Below are 22373 nucleotides of genomic sequence, written 5' to 3' on the forward strand. Positions count from 1 at the left end.
CACCACCGCTAGCGACACCAAAAGATTTTCCTCTTTTACCTTCTTCTTCATATCCATATTGTATCTTATGTTGTGGTCAAAGGTTGTCGAAACAGACTGAGATAATTGTCCTAAAACACTCGGACAGAAAGCAGCGATGTTAAATTGTCTGATTCCATTATTCTTTGCTCTGTAAGTGCTCACAGTCAATCCCACCCACTCTCCTCTGAAACAACAAGCCAGCGCCGGCAGTGCTTCGATTCAGTCGTCTCAGCATGTCCTTTATTCAACCCTTGATATGCAGCATATTTCAAAAATAAAAGCATAACACAACAACACAGGAGCAGAGTTAGAGGAGGAAGAAGAAGATACAAGGCAATACAGAGAGGTACTTTGATCACTACTCCAAACGTAAAGTCCAACTGAAATCACAAAAATCATCAAGTAAAAATGTTATACTCAACGTGTCTGAAATTGGTATTCAATTTTAGCTTTAGCTACAACAAAATGTCACGAAGAAATCAATCACGGCAACTTTCGGTGCAAATTTGTGGTTTTCATTTACTGCAAACTACCTTTTACGACATCATTTTAAACCCCTTTCTGTAGCGCCCCCTGGTGTGTGGACGCTGGCATCTTCAGTTTGTCTACATGTGAAAGAAGTTGCCTGATAAACAAAACTAAGATCTGTATCACACAAATTCAGCTCACAGAATTATTTGTGAAATTAGAGGTTTAGGTGTCTCTGGGTTTAGGTTGTATTTAGTTAAAATATCCTCCAAATCCCTTTTTTATTTTTATCGCAACTGAGTGCACTACGTGTACTTTAAAGGCCATTTAAAGACCCTTAAAAACAATTATTTTACCCCTAAAAATAATTTACTATCATATCGCAACAGGAAAAATCGTTTAGTTAAGAAATTAAATGTTTTTATAATTTGTGTTTCTCAAATAAATTGTGCAAGAAATGTCTTATATTTTCAAGCAGACAGATCATTTAAGAAAGATTTTTGAGAAAGTGACAACTGTTGTGTGGACCACGACGTTTAGCATCTAAAGTGACCAGTGTTGACATTAGCAGGTCAGTTTTTAAGGCCTTAAGCTCATTTAGACGGCAAACTTCAGCACTATTCTGCGTGTGGTCGTCCTGTTTCTTACGTATAATATTTTTACAGGAAGGTGTCAAAAATTAAGAATATTCTATTAACTCAGATTCTGAATTTTTCGGGGCAGTGTTGATTTCCCAGAGCAGAAATCTGCACACTCAGCGCAAAAACAACATGCATTATAATTTCAGTTGGACTTTAAAACGACAAGCAAGAGCACTGCTTTACGTCGAAGCGAATACTGTACAAAAGCTCGACTGCGGCACCAGTCTTATCTTACACGTGTACACGGCGGCCGGATGCTTTAGTCAGGCCAATTTCTCTCGGCTTTCGAAAAGAAAGAAGAGTATTTGTACAAAAAAAAAAAAAAAAAAAGCATGCAGCTGCAAACTCAGGCACCCTCGCAGTATTCACACAGACACAGTCAGATCAGTCCAGAGTGAGGACGGAGGCTCTTCATCAGGGATTCTGCCCATTGTCGGGGTCAGAGCCGAGTTCACTTTCACTCTGGATATTGCTTTGGCAGGGGAGCACACCGAGTAGCATACGAAACTCTCTGCCCCACCGCCTCCGTTAAATACGGCAAATAAATCACAGTCGAGGTTAAAACGGGTAACTGCAAGTTTAGAAAATGCATAATGAATTCCCTTAAATAACAGCGTCAAAGGGTGTTTAAAAAAAAGTCTCCTGTTGGGAGGTTCATCCGTCGATTTTGGCATCAATTTAATGGATTTTTTTTTCTTTTTTCTTAAATTGGTTAATCCAGCCATCAATTTTCCGATGTTTATCTGAGTCATGGCCCGGATGCATTGTGAATAAGTGAAATAAAAGATCCCCTACAAGAGACACGAAACATTTGCAGTCATTTTGATTGAGTATGTGGTGGTTTTTAGAGTCTTTGCAGTCATTTGGAGCCCCTTTAAGGCAGATTTGAGTCTCTTTTGTGGTGGGCTTCTGTCTCTGGGATCATTTTGAGTACCTCTGTGGTGGTTTTGCGCTTTGTTGTCATGGTTGTGCATGTCTTTTTGTGGTAATTTAGCATTTCCCTGACCCGTCAGCTCCCAGTTCTGTGCCTTGCAGACATGTTCTGGGTATTATCGTCCTAAGCAGCTACAAAATACTAATAAAAATGTGACATTCCATAAATTAATACATAATTTTAGCTAAATGTTTGCAGGCCTTGTCGTTGTTTCCTGCCGATCTTTCACTATAAAAACATCCCAGTGCATTCTCTGCCGTATTTTAAATGCTTTTTAAAAGTCTTGAATTTAATTAGTGAACACTGCAGAAAACACAACTTGAGCTAAAACCCGAACAACATGCACTGACTCCCTGCATCATACTTAGTTTAGAGGAGGAGAAAAAAAAATCAACAATAAAGGAGAAGAAAGATTAAAGGCAGTATAGGGGGAAAGTGAACGGCTCCAAGTATCTCATTCACATATAGTGTCTCCATCTTTCATGCAACCTCGGCTGATTTAAAAAAAAAAAAAAAAAATATATATATATATATATATATATATATATATATATATATATATATATATTTCCTGCTCTAGTTTTCCCCCCATTAAAGCCTCTGGCGATCCCCTTTAATGAGCAATCCCAGGCAGAGGTGTAACATCCAACGGTTCACAGAGACTCAAATACACAATGGGGGAAGGGGGAAATGAACCCCTATCCATCGTACACGTCCCCGGGTCTCAGCTTTATATGGAGGAAGAGCTAAAGAGAGCAAAGGAGGCAGAGGCACAGAGACGAGGACGTTCACGTTTTGCCTGATCTCGTGTTCCTTCAGTGCCCATTTCATCTCCGATAAAGGACACTTAGTGATATTTGTTCTGTTCCGGTAAAACCCTCGGGCAACTGTCCTCTACTCCCATGCATTCACACCGACTGCACGCACAAACATACACCAATCGCAGTCATGTCTGTACTTCAAATTACTGAACATGGACCTCTTGACATCCGTTTCAAAATACAATCAAATCATTCGTCTTCGGAGTCACTGAATACACAATTACACTGTATTCTTAAATAAAATTAAAGATAATTGATTCAGCCACTTGACTGTGGCTTTCTGAAATCTCTTTTGTATGTCGGTGCGGCTCTGACTCAGCTATCAGAGGCACCGGATGCAATTTCCCCCCTTAATGTACAAGTGTTCATATCGATGCCGCAGAAGGCCAATCCCGGTCAAATTGCAGAAAGTACACAAATAAGGAAATCAGTTCTGGTAAAGATGTTTCTGTCCACCGGCAGTTCAAAAACATGACATGTGTTTCCCCCTCTAGAAGAACGTACCCTTTGTGTCCCTGCACAGTATCCTCTTGAAGGCCTTCCGGAAGTCGTTGTTGAAGATGGTGTATATGACCGGGTTGAGGCAGGAGTTGCAGTAGCCGATCCAGAAGAAGAATTTGAACAAGGGATTGGGGATGCTGCAAGTCTCGGGGCACACCGCCTGGAGGGAGTAAGAGAAGAAGAATGGGAACCAGCAGATCACGAACACTCCCATCACCACAGCCAAGACGAAGGTGAACCTCTTCTCCCTGTTCACCATGGCCTTGCGCCGGGATGTGGGCGTCCCCTGAGCCCTGGGCGTTTCCTCTGGTACCAGTTTGGTGCCAGATGGCGTGGCCACAGTGTTCTTGTATCTGCAGGCCAGATTCATCACCTGAACTTTGAACTTTTTGCTTTGGGACAATCCCAAAGTTTGCTCGTCAGGCTCGTTTCCTTTCTCCCTGCCGTCCTCTGCCAGAACACCTTCCTCGCCGGTGTCCAGGTCGGCGTCAGAGGCCAAGCTGGAGGTGTTGTCGGGAAGCGCTTCCCACTCTTTGTCGGGATGTTTCTGGGACTCTGAGTGGGGAGCGGCTGGGAGGATCTGGCTGTCGCTCTGCGGGACTGAAGGGGATTTTTCGACGGTGCCCGAATGAGGAGGGTGCTCAGCGGTGTTCTCAGCTGGTTTTCGAAGTGATGACAGCGTGGAATCGGATCCAGACTTTGTGGTGAGGACTTTTTTTTGCTGGCTGGCACTCACACCTCCTTGGTCCCCGTTCTGTTGCGACTGCTCGGATAGTTTCGCGGCGGGATCGGCGGTCGCCACGTTGGCGTTTCCTCCTGCCACCGCTTTCTGCTTTTGTCCAGACGGGCCGCGAGTGTGATGCTTCGCGATCTGATAAATCCTCACGTACACCAGAATCATTATAACACAGGGGGCGAAGAATGAGCCGATGGTGGAGTAGAGAATATACCAGCGCTCGTTGTTCAGTTCGCACGTCTCTTCGCCTCCTTCGCTCTTGTCGAGGGTGAGAAGAGGAGGGAAGGAGATGACCGCGGAAATTAGCCAGACTATTATGATGGCCGTCTTGATGCGTACGGGAGTACGTTTGGCCCCGTAGGACACGGGCCGGGAGATGGACAGGTAGCGATCCAGTGCTATCGCGCACAGGTGCACGATGGAGGAGGTGCAGAAGAGAACATCCAGCGCCAGGTAGATTTCGCACCAGATGGAGCTGAACGCCCAGTAGCCCTGCAGCTCGTTCGCCAACGAGAAGGGAATAATCAGAGTGGCGACTAAAATGTCGGCGGCAGCCAGCGACACCAGGAAGAGGTTCTGAGCCCCCTTGAGGGAGCGGGACGTCAGGACGGCGATGATGACCAGGATGTTCCCGACGATGGTGACGATCATCATGCAGGTGATGGCGATGGCGAAGGCTGCGGTGGCTTGAGGGGTGTAGGGCGAGGTCCTCGCGGTGCTCCGGTTGCAGGGTCGGGTGCCGTAGACGAGGGTGATGTTCCTGTTGGGGAGTCCGCCGAGCTCCGACAGGCAGGGAGCGTCTGGAGCCGCTGCCATGGTGGTGACCGGAGGAAACTTTCTTGAAAGGTCTCTTACAGGACGTGAGACAGCAGAGGGATGTTTCTGCGGTAAACCATCGAGAAACTGACCGAGGGGCTGGATGGTCACAGTCAAGGTGGCGCCATGTGATCTTTACATGGAGAGGGAGATTTACAAGAAAAAAGACACCTTTTAAGACACTGAAATATCAGTGCAACCAATCGCAGTTAAACATCTGACCTGATCCGTAAAGAGTATACTTTATGTCCATTTATCTTTTTTATCTATTTCCGACACTGTAGAACAATACTAATGACATCATGACTATAAGATAACACATATGGATTTATAGTGAACAAAAAAGGAAATTAAGTTTTAGATTCTCATTCTTTTGCTTTGTTAACAGCTTTTGCACTCTCTGGTACTGAAATTTACTTGAGTATTTTATTTTTTCTGCCACAATTTACCACATTAATCTGAGAAACTTATAAAATACTACACATTGTCAAAGATCGAAGCAGAGCTGGTGAACCTCTTTGGCTTGTTATAGTAAGTAGTGTGTAGTTGCCTCGTTTCCAACCCGGTATTTTTCAAAGGCAATGCAATGCACCTGTTAGGTCTATGCAGTGGCGATTGTTTTCCTCAGACTTAACTATAAAAATACTCAATTTTAAACAGCCACTAAGGCACCAAGGAACGCACTTCAAGCAGGGAAAAAGGTCCATCGTCCATCTAAGCGTTTATTTGACCATTTCTGCAAGCAAACATACAGAAACAAAAGCATCTGCTGCCTCTCTTACCCTGCTGAAAAAGCCTTCGCTGTGCCACACCAGCCAACCAATTAATGTAGATTCACCTGAAGTGCCTAAGTTTCCCAGTGCCTTCAAAATAAAAGTATAAAAATTACTCAAACTAAACTAAAATAATGGTACTAATAATGTAGTCAAACAAATTCATCTATCCTCTTCAAACAAAAAAGCCACAAAATAAATAGATATGGGTTTAATCACTAAACACAACTAACAGCTGCAAGGCTAAGACGAATATCTCCAACAGTCCACTAGAGGACTCAAGATTAGCTACCAAAAATCACAGTTTGGTTTTGGAAAATATTGTAGTTTGTGTTCAAATAAGTAATTTTACGCTAAAAAAAAAATGTTTCGTACATCATGTTATGTAAAATAAATACGTTTGCTGTGTAAGTAAAAAACAAAAAAAACACGAGGCTTCCTCGCGGACTCGAATCCGGATCTCCTCTTTGATAATCTCAGTTTTGATACTTGGACTTTATCACAATTTGTATCATGTCGTATGATCTCGTTCTTTGACCGTGGTCATACATACGTAGGTAACACTGACATGGTGCCCCCTAGTGGACGGACGGCTGTATTACACATTACACGTTTCATTTGTCTCGAGAGTTGTTCGCAGTTCCTCCAAAGGCATGTTTTCCCTCTAAACTTCTCTAATGGAAATAAGAAAAAATTATCCAACATTTCACAAAAAATAGAAACAGATTTGTGTATCCGAACTTTGCTGTTTTCTCATTTCCTCTCAGATTAACCATCTCACGACCATTCGGATTTATGGAACTATCCATTCACACGTAAATGATTCCGTTTTTATTAAGACAACAGCAAACAAACTCAGTTTGTCTTTTGCCAATTTGCTGGAAATTCATATTAACCTCTAAATTTAGGTGGCAAATAAAATATGAATAAAACAGCTATTTAACGTTTACAGGATTCTTTAAGGGAGGTTTTACCTCATCCAAATGGATGACTTATGAAGATAATGTTACGTAACATAAAACTCCTTGAGACTAATCCTTGGTGTTAGGCTAATAAATTAAAAATTATTTCGCTTGTTATTTTCTGCTGAGTCAGCTCACAGATTATCTGGTTTGCAGGAGGAGACAGAGAGGCAAATTAAAGTGTATTTCTGCTTTAATAACCACAAAGTTTGAGCTGATTTGTGTGTGTGTGTGTGTGTGTGTGTGTGTGTGTGTGTGTGTGTGTGTGTGTGTGTGTGTGTGTGTGTGTGTGTGTGTGTGTGTGTGTGTGTGTGTGTGTGTGACAATTGTGTGGTTTTGTTGCTTTATGGCTGTCAGATGAGCAACCTGTTCTTCCTCCTATAAGAAAATCTTACAAGTCAGAGTCTGCAGCTCTTTCTCATTATTTAGTCATTAGGTTTGTGCCCTTTCTTCATTTTATCCAGTGGGATTTATTAAAACAGACTTTATTTTCTGTATTCATGTCATTAATTGCAGCACAAATCCAGATGTTTTCTCTGCAAACATGTGTATTTAACATGACAGTAAAGAGAACCTCTCCAACACCTCACCATAAATGTAAATTAATATCAAATACTTACATGTAAGATCTTCACCTCAGTAGCGTCATTCGAAATAAATAACTTTAAAAGTTTTAAAACATGAACAGGGAGAATTTCAAAAAGAAAGTATCCGGTAATGCGCCGCTGGATGTCCGCCAGACGGAGGCAGAAAAGTCCGCTGTGGACGCGCCGATCTCCACACTATAAAGATCCAGTTACATCTGAGTGGAGGATGTTCAGAAATAAAGGAGATGGCTGTTAAAGTTATTTCTCCAACAACAGTAGAATATATCGGCTGACGTTATCCGCGTGCAGAGGTCTGTATAGTGCATCCCGGTGTCGGTTCGGACCCACCTGGACTCGGTCTGCTTGCAGTGGGAGATGTGGAAGGAACTGATGCGGATGTTTCTGCGACGCGCTTCTTTACGCGCAGGGACTCCACAAACTGTCCACACACCGGCTGTGGGCTTCATTTGCGCGCTGGGAACCAGGTTAAAGGTTAAATTTGTGTGTGGAGCAGGAGGACGCGTGATGTAACCTTTGACCGTGTCAAAAACATCAGATAAAGACTCCTTTTGAAGGCGTTTTTATTTCATTTTACTGATGAATCTGGAGCTGAATAAATAAAAAAAAAAAGAAGAAGCATGTGACAGTAACAGTCCTGTTGTTACTCCTTCAAATATGGTGTAAGGACTGGCATTGTGGATTTATATATCAAGGATTTGTTAAATGTGAGAAGCTGAACTATGTTTGAGCAGCCAAAGTGTGTAATTCACAAGAGGAGGCAGTGTCAATGTCACGCTTCGCCTCCTACAGGCGTGAAAAGTGCAGCATGTATCCAACTTCTTTTTTTTTGCAGCCATAAGTGACAGTAAATGGACACTATGCCCCACCCACCTTTAATGGAAACCTGACTGCACCACAGGCAGTTTATGAATCAAATCCAGGAATTTCGGGACGATTACACACCTGGAGTCTGAGAGTTTATTTCATATGTACATAGAATGATTACAGATAAAAACTCATTTGACCGAATGTTTTTCTTTAATTCTGCTTCACAGCAGCTAAAAGACTCTTTGTAATAACTTTCCTTTAGTAGTTTAGTTGATTAAAAACCTGACTTTTATTTTATTTTTTATTTTTTTACCATTTTAATGCCTGAAAGCGATGCCAGCATAGTCCTGCATATGTAATATAATGGAAATGTATGCATATGCGGGCTGGAGGCGCCTCTCTGTGGGCGGAGACACTCAGTCAGGATTAATGCTCTGGTGGCGACTGTGTGGGAAGTTTGTGATTTGTTTGTGTGTGTGGCAGTCAGTCATTTACGTACGTCTGAACTCATCACATCTGCTCGCAATAAACTGGAATTAGAGAAATAATCGGACTCCCGCAGCTCTTTTTCTCGCATTCTGGTCGTTTTCTTGTTGCTTTCACGCAGAATTTAAAAGTCACCTTTGGTATACGACGCCTTATGCATGACCTAAGATGCACGTGTCCCAACTATGTATTAAATTACTGTTCAGGGATTTGAGAATTTAAAAAGAGTGGAAAATTGCTGACACCGCAAAGAGCCGAGCTGCATGTTGTATTCTATTTTTTTAGCTGTTCATACGCTTACTCGTACTCTTGGCTGCACCTGACTGATCTTTGGTGGATTTCTGGATCGATAAGGAGAAAATGTGAAGTGTTCAGACTGTCAAACCATTTTCTTAACAAGTAAGCAAACAAGGTCGATGAGAAGGTTTTTTCAGGAGGTTAAATTATTTACCACACACGTATAGCAATAATTTATCCTGCAGAATTAGAATTAGATTTGAGGAAAAAAAATTGTTGATGGATATCCTACTGAAAACCCAAATTACAAACCTATATTTAAGTCAAGCCTTATTTTGACCTTGAAGCTGATGTTACAACAAACCTATGAAAAAAAATCAAAGATCTTTAGTTGCACAGATGGGAACTGGAGTCCTTCCTCTGACCCTTAAAGTTGGTAGATTTGAAACGTACAGGATTATTACATTACGACGAGTTAAGAACATCCATGTTGTACGTTTAAAATCCAGAAATGTTCCACTGCCTACAGAATAATAATGACGGGTTTATGCGGTTTAGTTTTAATATTTATAAGTCAGCGACCTTTGTAGCTAAAGCTTGGAGAAAAAAATGGCAGGAAGGTTTATTTTGTAAAATCACATTTTTGAAGTTACTTTGGCTCTTTTTGTTACTGTTGTTATTGTTAATAATGGTGTCTTGTAAACCTCTTTTGGCTGGTCATATTGTTTATGCATATATGTTAATCAAATCAAGACTCAGTCAGTACAAATTTAGCATGTTGGTTGTAGAACGATGCTGGTTTTGATCAATCGTACACGTGCTGAAGTGAGCAGCACGAGTTGCAACCTGGTAAACGTGAAATAGCCACGCTTTGGCATGTCTAAAGCGTGACAGTTACACATTTTCCTGTGGTCAAAAAAAAATGGAACCTACTGCGTGCGTAGAGTCATGTGATTTACAGGAAAATGAAACTTAGAGAGGGAAGATAAAACATCGTTGCGGTTAGGAAACAAAAAACAACTCAACAAAACCGTTGTCGCCTGACTAATGCCACCAAGCCAACCCTCCTGCCTCTTAATACCGACAAAAAAAAGTTCTTTGTTGCCTCTGTTGCGGGACCTTGGTCACATGATCCCGCGTCACATGACATTTTACGTGCTTGTAAGTTTCACGCTTTCAAAACGTATAACTGTCCCGCTTTAGACAGGCCAAAGCGTGGCCAGTTCAAGTTTTTTTCTGTAGTGGACCGGCGTGTCTATTTCACGCTTTGCCGTGATACCGGATTGGAGGGTTTGATGGCAGTGATGTGGAGCGGATCACTGGATCTGAAAGCAGAGCTCCTCGCAACCGCTGCATGAAGGCGTCTCAGCATCACTCTCTGTCTCTTCTGTGTGTGCCGAGGAGGATGAAGGATGAATAGTTTAGTACAATCCAGCAGGGTCAGCTTATCTCCGAAGATACTCATCTCCAGAGGGGTCGGTGTGAAACCTCGATCTCGCTGTGCTGACTTCAGACACCGAAGCAGCACTGGGTCCAGTTTTTAACTTCAGATTCTTTAAGACTGCTCTGAGGGAGAGGTTCGACATCGCCTCTCGGACCGACGGACACATATTCGTCTGCGGTTGCAGTTCACCGAGGGCTGCTGGGAAATCGCTCTGACATTTACACCTGACATCAAGCGTCAAACAAAAGTCAAAACCGTGAGGCTGAGAGAACAGAGACGTCCGTTACTGTCGAGGTGAGTTGACAGAATGAGGACGTGGTGTTATAGCCACCTCTCTGACGGACGGAGACGCGATGTCAATCCTCCAGAAAACTGCTTGACCAGACACCAGAGATAAACTCTCCCTCCGAGCTTTAATCATTCCTTTTGTTGTCTGCAATGTGTACATTTTATTTTCCAACGTAAAAGTCAGGCCGGTCACTTTACGAACCTCCATTTGCCACGTGTTGTAGATCCAATTTTCAACGTGTAAAATTATCGTTTTTCTGTCCATCAATCTGCACTCCCAAGTTTTCAATTTTTTTTTTTTTTTGTGCAAATTGATTGAAAATCTAAAGCTGAACTCTTTCATTATTCACACTAGTTCAGTACTTTGTAGAAGTGTCCTTGGCAGCACTTCCAGCTTCCAGTCTTCTTGGTCTCTGCAAGTTTTGCTCACCAGGATTTGGGCTGTTTATCTCCTTCTTCCTGCGGATCCTTTCACCCGCCATCTGATTGTATGGGAAGAATCTGGACTGCCATCTTCAGGTTTAAGTCTGGTCTTTGCCTGGTCCACTCAAAGATATGAAACCTTTCCCACCCCTCGGCTTTCGCTTTGGGTCATTGCGGTGCTGAACGATGAACCATCGTCTCAGTTTCAGGTTTCTGGAGCAGCTTTTCTTCAAGGACCTCTATGTATTTGGTTGAATTCATCCTTCCCTCAGTTCTGAGCAGCCTCCCTGTCCTTATCGTGATGCTACCGCCTCCGTGCTTCTCTGTATGATTTGGTGTCAGCAGGTGATGATGCTGGAGCTATCTTTGGGCTCTTGGCCTCCTCCTTCATGCTCAGTTTGGTCCGATGTCATGAAGAGTCCTGCTCGTTCCAAACTTCTTCAATTTTACATTTGAGGCCTCTGGGGACACTCGGAGCTTTAGATCTGGCTTAGGTCTGGTTTTATACCCTGCATCTAAGAGTCACCACAGTTTTATCCTGCAGGTCTGCAAAGCATTCGACTGTTCGACCTTTTGATACACAGATTTGTGCCTTTGTAAACTCTCTCCAGTCCCTTCAGTTTGCCTCCAGTTACATTCTAGACTTATCTCAAGGATTATTAAAGTAGACTGGATGAACCTGATGACAGTTTGCAGTCACAACAAAGAGACTTTTGTAAATGAGAGATTTGAGTTTTTCATTTTTAATAAATTGACAAAACCTTCAATAAAAGATAAAACATTTTTACTTTTACATTATAACTGACACTTCAAATCGTTTCAACCTAGTTTAACTTTGAACTTAAAAACCACAAGTTCCTCTGTTGCATGAAAAATGTGAGCTTTCTGAACAGAGTTTTGAAAATATAAAAGTTCAGTAACAAGTAGAGTTTTGTTGAACTGACGTGTAGATAACGTGTAGTTATCTTTTTATTTTGAATAGTTGTACTGCTTTATTGAGTCCCTGTTGAGCTCGTTCACATGGAGTCGTCTTTGGCCCGTTTAAAGAGACTCATTAAACCGCCTTCACTTTGTGAAAGTCGCTGCTCTATAACTGCCACAAACATGCAGTTCATTTCTGGTAATGAAGGCTCCGTGTGAGACAAACGTCCCGCGGGACAGACAAGTGTATCGTAATTAATTTCACCTGTCACTGCAGTCAGTTAATGAGGGACAGAAATAGCATAGTTTCAGCTGCTTGAACAGTGAAGACGACTCCATCAGAATTGGGTCTGTACATGTTGGTTTATTGATGAATGGGTCACTCTTAGTTCAGTGTAGGTCTGCTGTGTGCTGGTGTTACAGAGCCCTCTGGTGGTGGTGTTCAGGTGCTGCAAGGGAGCCAGGTGGCGCTGCAGTGGTGGGGGGCTGAGAAACGAGGCTCTGGTGGCCCCCTTGGGCGTTGCTTTGGTCAAACAGAAGATGGGCCACGTTAATATCGTACTCTTTGTTAGAACGGTTGTCTTCCTTCTCGTTCGGATGTTTCAGGTAATCTAGAAAAGAAGGAAAGAGAAGATTATCTATCTTTAGCTTTCAGTGCAATATATACAGGACATATGGGGCATATTAAGATACAGTGAGTCTGAGTACAGAAGTTAAAAGGCCTCCCATCCCTCCTTTCGAAGACAAGACTTCAAACTAGAAAAAAAAAAAAAAAAAAGGACGATAAACCCATGTTTAGGTTCGTCCTGAGGCGTGGTGTCGTCCACCTTGAGGTTCGTCCGATCCCATTGCATCTGGTACCATTTGGTGCCGTTGTGGTGGTTTTGTGCCTTTTAATTGAGTTCTTTACTCCGGCCCCCTTTGTAATGTACCCAGTAGACTTGTTCAGTAATCTATCCATGGCTGTACTGTACGTTCAGTACACAAACAAATCTGCCACACTAGCAGCTTGGCTCCGTTTCTGTCCACATTAATTGTGGTCACATTTATGAAGTCGTGAACCTGTTTGCTTAAGTAATTCTTTTTAAATGGGTGTTGGAGCCCGAACGTACCGCAGTTGTAGAGATGTCGAACTTTCTTGATGTCCATCTTTGTCATTTTAGCCCTCTGTCCCATTTCTTTCTCATGTTTCTTTGAGACGATGGTGGGAAAGCCGTTTGATGAGAAAAACCCACTGACACAGGAATGAAAAACATAAAAAAAAAAACATCAAGAACCTTTATAGGAAAAAAGAAAACGCCTTGTATGTTTTTTTTATTTGGGGCTCTACCTTCCATAGTGCAGGATGGAAGTAATGTCGTACGGCAGATTGAAGGTTTCGCCTCCATGTTTTGCGAAGTTTTTCTCCATTCCTGAAACAGCTGACATTTTCACTGACTCAAACAATATCTGATGGAGTTATTTTCAGGAGGGAATTTATCTAATGAAACCGTAATGATTTGTTGAAAACATTTACTGACTTTGTATTTCAGGAGAGAACTTGATGTTTTTTTTGAATGGGAGTCTATTGGAGCAAAAGTTTTTTGTTGTTGTTGTTGTTGTTGTTGTTGTTGTTGAGCCCTAGTGGCCCTCAGTAGTATTGCACTTTAAAGCACTTCAGCATTGACATCACTTTACAGACTCTAAGACTACGAACATTTATATATACAGTCTCTGGTTTTATTACTTCTGCTTGGTCAGTGATTATTTTTATTCCCTCCCCAATTAATTTAGAATTTGAAATCAATGACAAATATTTGTTAGTGACCCCTTTTTTGTTTGCGCTGAAAACTAAATTACAAAAAGCATAACAATTCAAAACGAGAACAATGACAAAGTGTTTGCCAAATCAAAGTGACCTGCAGTCAAAGTTTGAATGTTGAGTTAAATAACTAAGAAGCACTGAGTATTTTATCCCAACCTCTCCTGGAACATTACATTACATGATTGTTGTTTTTTTTTAAACAAAAGATTTCAGCATATTTATATATTCTAAAAAGGGATTTTATTTTCTAACTATTATGGCTCCGAGCATTAATATAATTTCTCCTGTGTGACTTCAAGCAGACTGTACACACGACCACAGAAACTTTACCCGGCATGATGTTATGGGACAGAACGGTGATGTACTGCTCGCGGTCGGTCCTGGTGTGTTCGTGGTGGAAGCCCACAGCGTGAAGGATCTCGTGGATGATGTTACCCACGGTGCACGAGGGCCCGATAAACATGGGCTGCTTGCCGCCTATGATGCCCACATATGACGCACAGCTGGAACAAGACAGTTGAAGCACGCTGAGACTGCAGAGGGCGGCAGCTTCATTTTACAAACCACCATTGTTGGAACTTCATTTAGAAACAAACCGTTCAACGTTGTTGCACTTAGCCACGCCCACTGGTCACTGATTGGTCTGCCCTTCACAGTGGCCTAGCAAACCTTAATGCGAACAGGGTTTCTAGACTATAATTACAGCAAAGACGGAAGTTGTGAGCGATGGGGGGGGCGGAGCCAGCCTATTAACAGGCGGTAAACTTTTTTTTTTTTTTAAATCCCGCTTTCGTTCGCAGGTCTCAAGCTGGCAGATTCTGGTTTCTCAAAACTTGCGTAAAGAGGGATGCCAGTTTCTGAAATCTGATGTCAGAAAGCTTTGAGGGATGGTTTGTTTTCAAGTTATCCCACCATCGTGCATCCAGCTTTAGATCTAAAAACCTAAACCCACCCTTCAACCTCTACGTACCCTCTGCTGACTTGGAAGATCACGTAGTCTCTCTCAGAGGTTCGCTCGTGGAAGGACAAACAGGTGTGTTTGGACACCGTTGCCATGGCAGAGAGGATGTCGTCCATCCGACTGGCTGGAAAACACGCCAAGTAAAATACAGATCCCCCGTCAGCGGGAACATGGGCCGGCGCCTACAAGTTTTTAATCTAAACGCAGACTTCTTACCTAAACTGGAGCTGATGACGTACGGTATGTCCGGTGTTGGCCACGTGTTGCCCATGGTGTTCCTCTCACTCTGCAGAGGAAATAAGCACGTCATTTAGTCAAAATTTCTGCTGTGAACAAGGTTCACGAAGGCAGTTCTGAAAGGTAAAAGATGTCCCAACCCCGGTAATAGCAAGGTGTTCGTAATAAAGTGGCCAATAAGTGTATAAATGTCTCCAAACGGACTCCCACGAGTCTCCTAACTTTGTACGACGAATAAAACCTCATTAGTTCAAATTGAACGAGTGTGGCTCACCGGCAGCAACAAGTCTCCCTCCGACACCGTGTGGTCCTTCGACATCAGCTCTGTTAGAAAAAGGAAGAAAATATTAAATGCACTAAACTGCTGGACTCTCACTGTGGTTACCGAAGGTGGCAGACTTAAATACTTTATTGGAAGTGGAAAGTGATTACGGTAAAAGTTTATTTTCCAGAAAACGACCTCAACAAAATTGAAAGACTCCAGTGTTCAGATGGTTGTTTGATTCTACGCGTTTAAGTTTGTTACTTTTACCTCGGAAGTTAAAATGCATCATTTTATTGGCGTCCACTTTAACTTTTCAAGGCAAGATGGTTTTATTCATTCGCACAATAAATGTACAGCTGCGAACCAACAAGTATTTCCAATACATCTGACAACTACTTTTATTTAATAATTAATTGTTTAGGGGTTAAAATGACACAAAATATTGAAAAATACCCAGAATTTAACCCCGATTTCCCTTTTTTTCTCCCTCTAACCAGCAAACAAAGACACACAAATTCTGAGTTTATCATCACACAAAACTAGAAAAATGACAAATAGTCATCTTTAAACATCTGGAAGGAGGACATTTTTTACATTACAGAAATAATATTCAAATCCATTATCACAGCTGTTGCCAGTCATTTTTTTGCTCTCCATGTCAGCTCCAGAGTGCCGGTGAGTTTCTAAGTAAATATTGATGCCGACATGAACGCTCAAGTGAGCACTTTATTAGGAACACCTGTGCAAACCGAAACAGCAGTTCTGCCATAAATTCTACAATTAAGAGCCTTCTTACGTTATATTTTATGTTTATTTTAACAGGCGATTTATGGATTTTTGTTGGAGACGAGAACAATTCTGAGTAAGGTCGTGAGAAAGTTGCTTCACTGTTTTCAGACGTAGACGCAGGTTTGTACGATTTAATACTCGGTGACCCGATGAACCTCCAGGAATCTTTTTGTTGACCTCCTAACGTGCCGAGCGCTTCTTTAGTGTTAATTTATTAAATGTCATTTCTCGTGTAAAAAAAAATAAAATAAAATTTTAAAAAAATAATAATTTTTGTACTATAATTTTTTTCATTCTCCTGTTGAAGAATATTTGCTACTCGGGCAGCAAAAATAGTTTGGCCCTGCAATGGTCCAAATTCAACAGGCCACAAGGAGTCATTTATCCCAGGTACAGAATAAGTGACGCCCCAGAACCGGCCCAATCTCTTGTAGAAATTCAGGTCACCACACAACGTCCACTGTCGGTCCGACTGCGAGTCTGTGTGTCAATTTTACCTGAAGTTCACACACTGGAAAAACTAAATCTGGCAACCATTACTGGACCAGAGCTACTGCCAGAACAGAGCAGAGTGTGCCGACACTCAGCCTACAATCTGCACCAATCACCTGTGTACCTGGTAGATTTAAAGTTTCCCGTGATTGGTCAGAGAAATCAGGACATAATGATTGACATATTTCACTATTTCTGACAATTCAAACACAAAATCAATCATTTATAAAAAAAAAATAATAATAAAAAAAAAAAAGTAAAAGTAACCGTCAGGTGTATTAATAATGAAAATAATTGTTTCGTTGCCGCTACACAGCAATTCTGTGATGAATTATTACAACCCTGCTTGAAATTTTCTGTGCGATAACTTCACGACAAAGAGAATATGTTAAACAAAACAATCAGGTCAAAAAAACCAGAGTCCCTCCACAGGACAGGATGAAACGAGGGAGAACATGATATTCCTGGAAATTGCAAAGACTAAAGTGAGACTTTGGGAGGTTTTTGTTTAGGGGGGGGGGGGGGATCCCTGAATGTCCTCCAGCTGGAGCTCCAGTCTCATTTAAGGTGTTTTATAGTCCGTACAGGGAGGGCGCAGCTGTATGTCTGACAGAATAATAAACAGTCTGAGCTCACCTTCCAGAGTCTCTGGGTTGGACTCTATGTAATGCACCGCCTTGATGAGCGCTTCCTCCAGAAGTGCTGTGGAAAAAAAAAAACCCACACATTTATCAGATTCAAATGCTTGTGAATGTCCACATATTCATCGATGCAGGTTCCAGTCAGAACGAAACCGTACCCGAGTTGTCTTCGTGCAGCGGACCGGGCGCCACTGAAACACAACAGGAGAAAAACGTGGTGTGTGTGTGTGTGTGTGTTTTATTTTGTTTTCCACAGACTGAAAATGTGTGAGATTCTGACTCCTTACCATCTTTGAAGCCTCCAGCAAACACGAGGAGCGCCACAAAGACCAGATGCAGCATGTTTGTCGGAGGTCAGGAGCGACTGAGGGGCCTCGCATTAAGTGAAATCAGCTGTGAGCCGCTGCAGTCTTCTTTTTTTTTTTTTTTAATTCAGCTCAGACGAAGCTGTCACCCTGATAGATATTTACACATATAAATAGACTCTTTACATGATATAATCTAATAATTTATCTTCATTAATACAGATTATTTTTAATAATTCAGAGTGATAAAATATTCTCATAAATCTCAGTTTTTCTTTTCCGTTTTGTTTTTCTGCAGCTCGTCTTCCGGCCTCCAGGGGCAGTGTGCAGCAGTGAAGAAGAAGAAGAAGAAGAAGAAGGAAAAAAAAAAACGAAGAAGACGGAACACTTCCGGGGAAAACACAAACACACGGGATAAAAACGTCTTAAGGTAACGCTGTTTTATTTGCTTTTGGATTCTTTTCAAACGACACTTTCACAAAGTCGTTTCTTCTCTCCTCTACTTTTTCTTCTTCGTGCTCCCTGACGTCACTGACCTGCTGTAGTTTAATAAAACGACGCGTCACGTGTGGCGTCCCCAGGCAGCAGCTAACGACGCTAACAGTGACCTGCTGAAGAAACTCTGTGGTTTTAAACAACCCAGACTAGTTTAAAACGTGTGGTTTAATTTGAATTTAATGGACATTAAATGTACTGTTAGATCAAAGACGTAGGACAGAAAACTCACCGACTGTTGGACTCTTTCAGCTCAGTTTAGCATTTCATATGAAAAGTTTTATGTTTAAAATCAACGCAGCTTCAACAAACTAGAACTAAAACAGTGAAACAAAGAGTCCTGTTCATTTAAAACACTGTTTAAAACCTCACGTCAGGTTTATGAAGCATTTATTCAAATGCAGAACAATTTTTAATATGTTGATTTAGCTCACCGGACCAGGTCTACATTAGAAACCACTGGACTTCTCAAATCCGGATTAGATTAACAACGACCATAATGTCACTTAGATTTATTCTTTTACCCAAAAAACAAAAACAACAAAAAAAGCAGATTTCCATGATTTTCCCATCCAGACAGCATCAGACCAGGTCCAGATCCAAAAACCACTTCACCAGGTTGTTCTAAAAAAAATGTCATCTGGATCATAATTTTCCAAATTTGGTAATCCCACGATTTACAGATGCTGGAGCGAGCAATCTGTATTAAAATTGACGAAGAACCCCGAAAGTTTCCTTCTGACGGTCGTTTTTCTTCTTCAGTCGTTTGTTTGCAGCCATGACGAGGTGGGCGAGAGCCAACAACATCCACAAACACAAACCATCAGAGGCCACGCCCTGGAACCAGCTCAGAGGAGGAGGAAGAGGAAGAGGAGGAGGAAGAGGAGGAGGAGGCCCCCCCGAGAGGGACTACCTGAGGAGGACTCAGCCCGGCGACTCCGCCGTGAAGAAGCCGAACCGTAAGAAGAAGGAGTACGTCGGCGAGGACGTGAACGGCTTCATGGAGTTCCTGCAGCAGAGCGGACGGGCGCCGCCCAGAGGCGGCGGAGGGCGGAGGGAGGACGAGCGGCAGCTCCGGGAGGAGGTGGAGGTCGCCCTGAAGAAAGACCAGAGGAGGGAGGACCGAAGGGTGAAGAGGCAGACGGACAAGAAGAGCAACATGGTGAGAGACTGCAGCTTCTGTCCTGATGTCACGAGCGGGAGGGAGATAGTTCTCTGACTGATGTTCTCTGATGTTTTTTGGACGTTCTGTGATTATTTATTTTTTACGTTCTCCAATTTTTGTTTTTATGTTCTCTGATGTTCTCTGATATTTTTTGATGTTCTCCGATATTTTTGGACGTTCTCTGATTATTTATTTTTGACGTTCCCCAATTTTTTTTGATGTTCTCTGACGTTCTCTGATATTCTGTGATATATTTTTGTTCTCTATATTCTCAGATATTTTTTTTTATGTTCTCCGATATTTTTTATGTTCTCTGATATTCTGTGATATATTTTTGTTCTCTATATTCTCAGATATTTTTTTATGTTCTCCGATATTTTTGGACGTTCTCTGATTTATTTTTTACGTTCTCCCAATTTTTTTTGACGTTCACTGATATTCTTTGATATTTGTTTATGTTCTCTGACGTTCTCCTGATATATTTTTTTATGTTCTCCGACGTTCTCCGATATTTTCGACGTTGTCTGACGTTCTCCCCCGTTTCTCTCCTCAGCTGTGTTTTAACTGCAGGAAGCCCGGTCACGGTCTGGCTGACTGTCCGGAGGCCGACAGAGACGAGGAGATGGGTCGAGGGATCTGTTACCGCTGCGGCTCCACGGAACACGAAATCCACAAATGCAGAGCCAAAGTGGACCCGGCCCTCGGTAAGAACCCTTGACTGGACTCGCATCTGGACTCGCATCTGGACTCACATCTGGATGTCTCTGATCCGGTCTTTAATTCTCCTGTTTTGTCTCTCAGGCGATTTTCCGTACGCGAAGTGCTTCATCTGCAGCCAGACGGGACATCTGTCTCGCTCCTGTCCCGACAACCCAAAAGGACTTTACGCACAAGGTAAAAAAAAAAAAAAAACTCAAGACAGCCGTGACATCATCACATCACGACGTCATCAATAATCAGGGATGCATTAATCCGACGAGGGGTTTGGTCCGTCATTAATTACTGACGACTCGGCTGATTCCAGAGCTGATCTGCTTCTGTGATGTCTTTAAAAAAAAAAAAAAAAAATTTAAAACTGCGTTCCTCTCAGACGGTTCTGATCCGCCGACCCGTTCTCCGCGTTCCTGACCACTTTTCTTCTGTGTTCTCAGGAGGTTCCTGTCGGGTTTGTGGATCAGTGGAACATTTTCAGAAGGACTGTCCGGAGCACCAGGCCGCAAGTGAGTGACAGAATAACGTTAGCTTTATTTAGCAGCGATGCCACATAAAAACAACAACAACAACAACAACAACAACAGCAGCAGCATCATCATCAGCTTGTATTTTAAAGAGAGAAGAACTTGGGGGGGGACCGGCAGTTTTTTCTGGTGAAACTCCACCTTTGCATCTCTCAACATTTAGTCGCAACTTCTTCACTACAAATCTGTACAAATTTAACCGTCTTCTAGGAGGCCAGTTTCCGCCTCCTTTTTAAAATAGTTGTTCATGTAACCAGTTTAGTATTTTTTTTCTGGTCATCTTCCCATCAATTTGTCTCCAAAGCGCTTTTTTTTTTTTTTTTTTTTTTTTTTTTTAAATTATTATCCAAAAACATTTTATTCCTCATTTAAAGTCTCAGCAGCAAGAAAACGCAGTTTTCACCCTGAATTTATGGCGGATGAATGTTTAATTAGATCATAAAGATTTTCATAAATGTTCTATATTCGCATGCAGGTGAATAAATGAAGTGATTTATTGTTCATAGATTTAAAGTTACGAGTGTGCCTGTGATTTACAGACGCTTTTTGAGCAGTTTATAGAGTCGGATTTGATCATCTGTCCGAGATCTTCTTCTTCCTCCTCCTCCTCCGACCGTCTTCTTTAACGTTTCTCCGTCCCCTCCAGCGAACTCGGTGACGGTCGGCTGGTTGTCCAACAACATGAGCGCCGACCACGAGGAGGTCCACGTTCCGGTGAAGAAAGCCAAACCCAAGCAGACCAAAGTGGTGACGTTCTGATCCGGAAGAGGGGGGGGGGGTGTCCTGCTGGTCTTTGGAGGACCTGAACCCGGACTCCGATCAACGGACTGATTCCTCCTATTCCTCAGCTGCTTCCTCTGAGAGTTTTTTTTTTTTTTTTTTTCACAAAGACTTTCTCACAGCTGTTTCATCTGCTGCTGTTTCAAGAGAATTTTCATGTAAAAAGAAAAGAAAGAAAAAAAAAATATTAAAATGTGTTTTTCTGGCACGAACGTGCTGACGGAACCAAAAGTCAGTCACTGTAATGTCACAGTAAAGCCGCTTTAGTTTGTGAAGTCTGTCATTACCACGGAGCTTTGTGGGAAATTGCAGGATTGTAACGACGTCAAACGTCTTCATGCAGCTGTAACGTGGACGCTCGACCACCAGGTGGCAGCGCTGGTTCAGGCTGAGCTAGGAGCTGCTGCTGCTGCAGCAGTGCAGTGGTTCTCGAGAGGAGGGCGCAGCCGTGAAGGTCGGGTGGCGTCGAGCGGAGACGATTGCTCGCGATGCCGAACGTGAGAACCTGAGAAAAGCGATTATCAAATCCGTAATTTATAAAAGTCGACTTGGATTTCTTTTATGTAACCCGAACCAGGACCTTTTGCGAACGATAACCGCATGGTTTTTGTGTCTACACGTAAATCACCTCGTGCGTATTATACGAGATGGAAACGGCATTGGTAAAACATCAGTGTTCGACGTTTTGGGAATGAGGACGCGTTGAAACGTCTGAGCTACAGACCGTTAATTAAAAATATATATATATATTTTTTTATAAGAGTCAGAAAACGGATACAAAAAGATGCAAAGTGACCCAAAAAACGATATAAATGACTACAGAGAAGCAAAAAAAAAACCCGACTCAGAGACAAAAATATCCACAAAGAGACACAAGACGGCAAAAAACAACGACTAATGGCGTAGAGATGCAAAAACGACCAAGAAAAGGATGTTCACGACTAGTCTGGTGTCACCAGACCTAAATTCACTGTGATTTATACTGGACGGGTCCGAGTCGATCGTCGGCGAGTCGTTACAGCCTGCCGGGCGTCGACCTCGGGGTAAAGTTGGAAATCGATTAGAGTGGCTTTAACCAATCGGCAGCCACTAACATTTGGAAAGAATCACGGTTGAATCACAGCAGACACTGATCCTCAATTGGTCCGTCCTTCAGAGTAAACGCAAACAAGAGTTTCCAGACTACAAAAAAAAAAAAAAAAAAGCGACGGTCTGCGAACAGGTGGAGCAAAAAGTCCACAAACGGACTCGAAGTTTCTACTAAGAGACGCAAAAAAAACCCGACCAAGAACAGGATGCTAACGACTAGCCTGG

General features: G+C 42.4%; 3 protein-coding genes across 3 annotated transcripts; 1 reads left to right on the forward strand and 2 right to left on the reverse strand.

The window, feature by feature from the left end:
- Positions 1-2640: 2640 nt before the first annotated feature.
- Positions 2641-7591, reverse strand: LOC138622196 (alpha-2B adrenergic receptor). The gene is made up of 2 exons (XM_069700779.1): positions 7294-7591; positions 2641-5071 (listed from the first exon to the last, which is right to left on the reverse strand). The coding sequence occupies exon 2, from the start codon at positions 4936-4938 to the stop codon at positions 3376-3378; it is 1563 nt and encodes a 520-aa protein (XP_069556880.1). The 5' UTR covers positions 4939-5071; positions 7294-7591; the 3' UTR covers positions 2641-3375.
- A 4713-nt stretch (positions 7592-12304) lies between these two features.
- On the reverse strand, positions 12305-17418 carry LOC138622331 (zinc metalloproteinase nas-4). Its single transcript, XM_069701062.1, has 9 exons — positions 17364-17418; positions 17072-17137; positions 15164-15213; positions 14869-14938; positions 14662-14776; positions 14022-14194; positions 13218-13299; positions 13000-13121; positions 12305-12498 (listed from the first exon to the last, which is right to left on the reverse strand). Exons 1-9 carry the CDS (start codon positions 17416-17418, stop codon positions 12305-12307), a joined length of 927 nt encoding a protein of 308 aa, XP_069557163.1.
- Positions 17419-17679: 261 nt separating this feature from the next.
- zcchc9 (zinc finger, CCHC domain containing 9) lies at positions 17680-21052 on the forward strand. Its single transcript, XM_069701038.1, has 6 exons — positions 17680-17811; positions 18639-19038; positions 19595-19745; positions 19843-19935; positions 20193-20261; positions 20926-21052. The coding sequence occupies exons 2-6, from the start codon at positions 18655-18657 to the stop codon at positions 21036-21038; spliced, it is 810 nt and encodes a 269-aa protein (XP_069557139.1). The 5' UTR covers positions 17680-17811; positions 18639-18654; the 3' UTR covers positions 21039-21052.
- Positions 21053-22373: the final 1321 nt, after the last annotated feature.

This window comes from Brachyistius frenatus, unplaced genomic scaffold (genome assembly GCF_029030835.1).
Source record: "Brachyistius frenatus isolate BFR_SWC_R1_liver_20210118 unplaced genomic scaffold, ASM2903083v1 Contig_35, whole genome shotgun sequence".
NCBI lineage: Eukaryota > Metazoa > Chordata > Actinopteri > Embiotocidae > Brachyistius > Brachyistius frenatus.

What these genes read in the sequence shown, in the direction of transcription:
- LOC138622331 (XM_069701062.1), bottom strand. Translation starts at nt 17,418, where the DNA reads ATGCTGCATCTGGTCTTTGTGGCGCTCCTCGTGTTTGCTGGAGGCTTC. An exon ending in GTCCCATAACATCATGCCGG is followed by an intron (nt 13,300 to 14,021) that starts GTAAAGTTTCTG and finishes CAGCTGTTTCAG; the next exon opens with GAATGGAGAAAAACTTCGCA. An exon ending in TCGACATCTCTACAACTGCG is followed by an intron (nt 12,499 to 12,999) that starts GTACGTTCGGGC and finishes CTTCTTTTCTAG; the next exon opens with ATTACCTGAAACATCCGAAC.
- LOC138622196 (XM_069700779.1), bottom strand. Translation starts at nt 4,938, where the DNA reads ATGGCAGCGGCTCCAGACGCTCCCTGCCTGTCGGAGCTCGGCGGACTC.
- zcchc9 (XM_069701038.1), top strand. Translation starts at nt 18,655, where the DNA reads ATGACGAGGTGGGCGAGAGCCAACAACATCCACAAACACAAACCATCA. An exon ending in CAAAGTGGACCCGGCCCTCG is followed by an intron (nt 19,746 to 19,842) that starts GTAAGAACCCTT and finishes TTTGTCTCTCAG; the next exon opens with GCGATTTTCCGTACGCGAAG. An exon ending in TCCGGAGCACCAGGCCGCAA is followed by an intron (nt 20,262 to 20,925) that starts GTGAGTGACAGA and finishes CGTCCCCTCCAG; the next exon opens with CGAACTCGGTGACGGTCGGC.